The following is a 6,919-nucleotide window of genomic DNA, read 5'->3' as shown; positions in this document are numbered from 1 at the left end:
AAATCTACTATCCACTATAGATTCTAGGGGTAGCAAGAGGGGAAGGGGAAGTAGAGCAGAGACACACACAAAAAGAGTCTGCTCTGAGTCAGACTTCCTCCCTGAAATAGTTCACAAATAAGTATCAGTGAATTCAGAAGGCAGAGGGAGGAGGAAGGGAGAAAGGAAGACGGGAAAAAATAGGGAAAAGAAAAAAGAAGGAAACAGAAAAAAAAAGCAGTGAAAGGAGAGTTGTATATATATATTTTAATTGGCTTGGAGGTGGGAGAAGGGCGATAGTGTATAGAGGAGGTATGAAAAGTGAGACAAGTTTCTCGCACAGTGGGTGATAATTCTTGTCATCTAGCAATGGAAAGTATACTAAGAGTTAATTTTGGTCACCTGAGGTGGGGGGTAGGGTTTTTATGTGTATATATAATAGTATTTATAAAATAGAACAGAGTAAAAAGCCCAAGCAGTGGGTCTACAGCTTGGACAGCTCCTTGTTAGCCTATGTACATTTAGTCTAGACAACTGATTGAGAAAGAAAACACAATACAAAACAAAGGTGAAAAAAAAGAAAAAAAAAAACTTTCTGGCAGGTTGGGTGAGGCTTGCTTGATTAGCTAATTGTCACTTGAATGGGTCTAAGTCCCTTACTCAGAGGAACAACAAAACTATACTAGAAATTTGGAAGCAGGGTTTAATGGCACCCCAGTGGGCCAGGAATCTTGGTAAAGAAAGGAGCTCTATGGGGAGCCTGCTAGCAGCAGCTCCCTACCCCTGGGGTCTGGTTATGGGGATGGGGGGCTGAGAGAAATAATCAAGAAATTTCCTTTCTTTTTGCTCTAATTTTTATCCCAAACTGAATTATAATCACCTTCTTGCTTGTCCCGCTGAAGGCCAGGATTTCAAGGCTTTCTAGCAGTTGATGTCAGATCCCAGGGGTGCTGCTACATTCCAGCCGCCATCTTGGCTCCACCCTTTTTTCTCTGTTCTCTAACCCTCCTTGGTGTCACACTTAGGACCCCTAATTCACAGTCCTGCTGAAGGCCAGGTATCCTACTCTTTCCAGCAGTTTTTGTGGAAGCTCATGCCAGCAGCTGTTTCCAAGTCATCATCTTAGCTCTGCCCCTCCCCACAGTTTTTGATTCTTATGAAATATAATTTACTGAATTTTTTTTGATAATTTGATATTGAATCTGAAAACTCATCACAAAAATCATGATGTCTAAATTTTATTCTATGGTATTTTGTATGGTTTTTTTTTATATTTGTATTTTATATTTAAGCCTATGATCACTTACTTTTGTATATGGTTATTCAGTTATCCCAGCACCATTTATTGACTTTTCTCCAATTATAGACTCCATTTATAGACTTTTCTTCTTTTTATTTCTTTTTTTAAAGAATTTATTTATTTATTTTTAAAATATTTATTTTATTTATTTATTCCCTCTTGTTGCCCTTGTTTTATTGTTGTAGTTATTATTGTTGTTGTCGTTGTTGGATAGGACAGAGAGAAATGGAGAGGGGAGGGGAAGACAGAGAGGAGGAGAGAAAGATAGACACCTGCAGACCTGCTTCACCGCCTGTGAAGCGACTCCCCTGCAGGTGGGGAGCCGGGGTTCGAACCGGGATCCTTATGCCGGTCCTTGTGCTTTGCGCCACCTGCACTTAACCCACTGCGCTACAGCCCGACTCCCTTCTTTTTTATTTCTTAAAGATTTTTTAAAATTTCTAAAAAAAAAAAAACAAAAAAAACCCACTTTTTTGGGAGTCGGGCAGTAGTGCAGTGGGTTAAGCACATGTGACATGAATCTCAAGGACAGGCACAAGGATCTGGGTTCCAGCCCTGAGCTCCCCCACCTGCAGAGGCGTCGCTTCACAGGCATCTCTCTTTTCCCTCCTCTGATTTCCTCTCCTCTCTTCATTTCTCTCTGTCCTATCTAACAATAATGACATCAATAGCAACAACAATAACTACAACAACAATAAAAAAATCAACAATGGCAGCAAAAGGGAAAATAAATAAATATATATAAAAAACATTTAATTAATTAATTAATTAATTTGTTAGGGCAGAGAAATTGAAGGGGGAAGAAGGATAGAGAGGAAAAGACAGACACCTGCAGCACTGCTTTAGTGTTTGTGAAACTTTCCCCTTGCAGGTGGTTTCTACTGGGTGCTTGCACTCAGGTCCTTGTGCACAATAACAGGTACATTTAACCAGATGCTCCTGACTTCACTTTTTTTGGTCAAACATTATTTGATTTTTTGATTCCCTATTTCTGGGCTTCCCATCTTTTTTCATTCATTCTTTCATCAATATCATTATATCAGAGTTTCATATAGAGGCTTTAAGTTGAGTAGTGTTAGCCCTCTAACCTCTAGTTTCTTGTGTTTTATTGGCATCTCTGGCTCATTTGTCATTCCAATTATGCTTAGAACTAGTATGCTGATATCCACAAAATTATTTACTAATATTTTTTGAGGGGGGATTGAATTGACTCTATACACTAAATGGAAAGAACAGACACATTCATGATTCCATTTGTTTATTTCCTTGATTTCTTTCATCAGAGTTTCATAGTTTTCATCACATATATCTTGTAAATATTTTATTGTATTTTCAGCTTAGTATTACTTTTTCTTTTTGCAACCAGGGTTATCACTGGGGCTCTGTGCCTGCACTAAGAACCCACCATTCCTGGAAGACAGAAAAAAATGAGGAGGAGACAGGGAGAAAGAAAGACAGACATCTGCAGACCTGCTTCATCACTCTGGAAGCATCTATTCTACAAGTGGGGAGCAGAGGCTCAGATCCTGAACATGATATGTGTGCTCACCCAGGTATGCCACTTCCTGGTTCCAGTATTTAATTTTTATGTCAATATATATGATAAACTTTACATTTCATTTGTTCATTGCCTACAATTAGGAACTTGATTTTTTTTCATTAACTTTGCATCCTGCAAAGCAGTCATAACTGCTGTTTGTTCCAAATTAATTTTGACCAGTTCTTGAAATTTTCTACCAGGATACTATATTATCTATGATATTATGCAGCTTTATTTCTTCCTCGATGATAAATGTAGTTTTAATTTTCTTTTCTTATCTAAGTTCACGACCTAGGACTTACAATATGGCATTGAAAGGGAGTGGTGGAAAACTGACCTTTTTTTGTTACTTCTGATGTTATAGATAAATGTTTAGTTTTTTGCTACTAAGTAATTTGCCAACTATTAAGTAAGTGTGCTTTTGGTCTTTATAGATACTCATTATAAATTTGAGCAGGTCCTTTACTCTTCTTACTTGCTGTGAGAGACTTAACACAAAAAGCAGTGATGTGTATGATTTTGGGAGAAAAAAACCCCAAAGGATGCATTTTACATTGGACTAAAGAGTGGAAGGGCGTACAATTACAATTCAAATTAGTCTTTAAAACACTGTATAATGAATATTTTCTTCTTCAAATGTTTCTGTTACCCTGCGGGAATGGTTCTCTCCTGGAAAGAATGACTTTTGGACAGAAAACTACAGTTAGAAGCTAAACATACCAGAAATCCCATAAGTGTCATCTAGGAGAGTTTAAGCCCACTGTAAGTCAAGCCTGCCTGAACCACTCCTGCAGGGTAACAGAAACATATGAAGAAGAAAATATTCATTATACAGTTTTTCTGTGTTTCGGCGTTCCCTCTGAAAATACCATTTATTTATTTTGTTTTTTTGTGCATTGCTTTCGTGGATGTGGATCCAGGTTTTAATCTTTCCAATAGTTTTGCTCACTACTGGAGTGGGGGCGGGAGGTTGGAAAGAGGTGGAGAGGGAGAGGTTCAAACAGAGACTGACAGATTGAACTATTGAACCTAGAGCTGTATTTAGAGCTGTATTGACAAGTCCTAAGAGTGAGAAGGAGGAGAGCGCCCCAAGCCTCAGTGTTGCCAGAGCAGCGCTGGCTCCTGCTGTTGGCTTGACCCAAACGCCACTGGGGCGAAAGGAAGAAGGCGGCAGCGCCCCCGCCTGGTTCCTCCTCTACGGGGCCGAAGCAGTTCCGCCCGCCCAGGTGCCACGAGAGTGCACAAAGCTGCTAGTTCTCCGCTGGGTGCCGGCTCCCGCGTAGGTGAAGTGCTAGGCCAGCGGCGGCTGACGAGGGTGCGGCGCCCTCTCGGCCTCTGCTGCCGGCTCTCCGCCCCGAGCGCCGTGGACCGGCCGGCTGGAGTCGGGTTGAGCCGCCGCGGAGTTGCTCGGTCGGGGACGCCCCACGCGGGCGCGCACGAGCGGCGCGGAGCGCAGCGGCCGAGGTCTTGCTGACCCGCGGCGGCAAGTGCGCCCTCGCCCCCTGGAGTCGGCCACTGCGAGCTGCTCGGGCCCGGGGCCCCACCGCCTCAAGTCTGGGAGCTTCCGGCCCCACTCTGCCTTTGCCTATGGGGATCCGAGAGTTTCCCGGAGGAGCACCCAGGGGCAAAAGCATCGCCATGTGAGTAGCGCCCGGGGCGTGGGCACACCACTGGGCGGGTGGGCGGGAGGAGAGCCGGGTCGTCCTCTTGCAGCCCGGACACCCACAGGCTGGGCTCCGGAGGGGCGGTGCGCTTGGCTGAGCCACTCAGGAAGTTTCAGGCATCCTCTCCTGGCCGCTGGCTCCAACCTGCACTGCCCCGAGGCGCCCAGGGACCGGCGAGCGAGCAAAGAACCTGGCACCGGGGCTGCGGGAGGAGCTGAGGTGGAGGGCGGGAGCGTGGTCCTCGCCTCGGCACCTGCCCCGGGAAGCCCGGCAGCTCCCGCGCTCGCACTGGGCTCTAGCACTCACCGAATCCACCCTTTCCTCTTTCTGTCTGGGTCCCCGTCCCTGCTCGCCTACCCGCGGCCACAGTGGCATGAGGAGGTCACCGGACGTCAGTCCCCGGAGACTGTCTGACATCAGCCCCCAGCTCCGGCAGCTCAAGTACTTGGTGGTGGACGAGGCGATTAAGGAGGATCTGAAATGGTCGCGCTCAGTGGAAGACCTCACCAGCGGGCCGGTGGGGCTCACATCCATCGAGGAGCGGATCCTGCGCATCACTGGCTACTATGGCTACCAGCCCTGGGCAGCGAGCTACAAAAGTAAGCAAACCTCCCCCACCCCCAGACACTTTTACTCTGTCTCCTTTCCCTTGCCTTCTCCCTGCGGTGGGGGAGCCCGAGTGTGAGTGTTGTCACAGCAACCTTAAGGCTGCTGCCCACTGAGCAGACCCAGGTTTGCAACTTTAGGAAGAGAGAGACCTGGAGAAGTTCACCTGGATCTTTTTGGGAATTTCCGACTCAGTCTGTCCCCTGTCCTCCACACTTTTCTGTCTTTATTGCCATGTTTTTGAGGTATCTTAGCATGAGAAACATTGGAAAGTCAAATGTGTTCTGTTTGGTGTGGCTTCATCACAGATCTGAAAGTGTTACTCACCTCAAATTCAGGCTCAACTGACTCAGTTAAAACTGCCCTTAGCCTTCCTGGAATATTAACTCTTCCCCATGTCTCTTAGGCCCCAGTGATGAATAGGAAAGCCTTGGAAAGGCCTTGATCTTAAGGTCACATTTACTTCATTTGCCCAGGTGTTTTTTTTTTTTTTTTTCTTCTCTTATTCAATGTATGTTCCTGCTGGATCATTCTAAATACTGGCATTTGGTTTCTGAGAGATAGGAGGTTGATGCCAAGTGCAGCGGCTGAAACTTTTCTTTGCTAATGGATTCAGGCTAGTGGCTTGGACAATGCTGTAGTCAAGTATGCAAACATTACCTGTGTGATCAGGCACCATTTGATGGACATTTTTTTTTTCCCTATAACTTTGGAAGGTCAAAACTGACTACAGAAATCACAGGTTGCTGTGACTAAAACGTAATTAGGTGGCTGCATCACTACATATTGACATTAACAGGCTGCCATTCATCTTATTTGGTATAAGAAATTGGGTATTGCTTTATTTTGTTCCTGATGAAGACTAAAAGCTTAATAATCTTTGAGATATGTTTTTAACTTTCATTACTTGAAATTGACATGTTTTATTAGTCCTTAGCGGGAAAAATCAGGCTTTTGTAATACAATCATATTCAACTTTAAAAATATGTTTTCTTTAGTTTTTCCCTAAGACTCCTTGATTCCATAAAGGTCATTGGTATGCTAGTAATTAGCTAGTCACCTTTAAATAATTTTTTGGAGAAAAGATAGGATTTTAATATTTTGCTTTCATGTCTTTTGTTGTTTTTAAAGGACTGTGGTGATTGCATTTAACTTTGTGAACCTTTTAAGGTTATCTGCATCTCTTCTAGTCCCCTGCTTCTGTTGCTACAATTGCAGCTGATTAAATGATTTTTTGATTATCAAGGATGACAAGAGACCAAGTTCTCTTTTGATTGAAAAAGGAAAATGTAAACTAATTCGCTTATACATAAGTATAGGTTACTCTTTTTATGTCTTCTAGGAATGTTCTCATTTTTATTTTTAATTATTTGATTTCTTAGTAACTAAAGGCTGATATAAATCCCAGCTTTCTAGTACTGTCTGTTTACCTTCTGAAGTCATAATAAGGTTTTCCTGTCTAATTTTATTTGTAACTGGGCCCATGTGCTTTGTGGAAATGAAGATCTGTGGCATTTAGGGTGGGAGAAGAGCTTATGGAATTGTTAATGGTGTTTGATAGAAAAGTGCTTTGTCATTAAGACAGGGGAATGGACATATGGAAGAGGCCTTTATATTGTCACTGGTATAGAAAGAGTAAATATTAGCAGACAAGGCTATAGATATCATAGCAATCAATAGATTCATTCCACAATCTACTGTCTAATTCCAGTGAAGCAGTGAAGTTTCTTCTTTATTACAAGATATCTTTCCCCCCTTTTTTTTTTTTTTAGAAAAATGCTTTAGCTAACAACTGATATTTTGATGAACCAATTGAATTTTAAGTTTACA

The 6,919-nt window shown here is 43.1% G+C and overlaps 1 protein-coding gene across 1 annotated transcript in view; it reads left to right on the top strand.

The window, feature by feature from the left end:
- The first annotated feature begins 4,223 nt into the window (after window positions 1-4,223).
- The window catches only part of SLC35F3 (solute carrier family 35 member F3), a 481,439-nt gene continuing 478,743 nt past the window's right edge, over window positions 4,224-6,919 (top strand). The window contains exons 1-2 of the mRNA XM_007522917.3: window positions 4,224-4,459; window positions 4,853-5,082. Of these exons, the coding sequence (XP_007522979.1) occupies window positions 4,407-4,459; window positions 4,853-5,082 (283 nt within the window). The 5' untranslated portion in view covers window positions 4,224-4,406. The remainder of the gene's footprint in view (window positions 4,460-4,852; window positions 5,083-6,919) is intronic.

Source organism: Erinaceus europaeus, chromosome 6 (genome assembly GCF_950295315.1).
Source record: "Erinaceus europaeus chromosome 6, mEriEur2.1, whole genome shotgun sequence".
NCBI classification, from domain to species: Eukaryota; Metazoa; Chordata; class Mammalia; order Eulipotyphla; family Erinaceidae; genus Erinaceus; species Erinaceus europaeus.
This window is presented reverse-complemented; position numbering and strand designations above follow the sequence as displayed.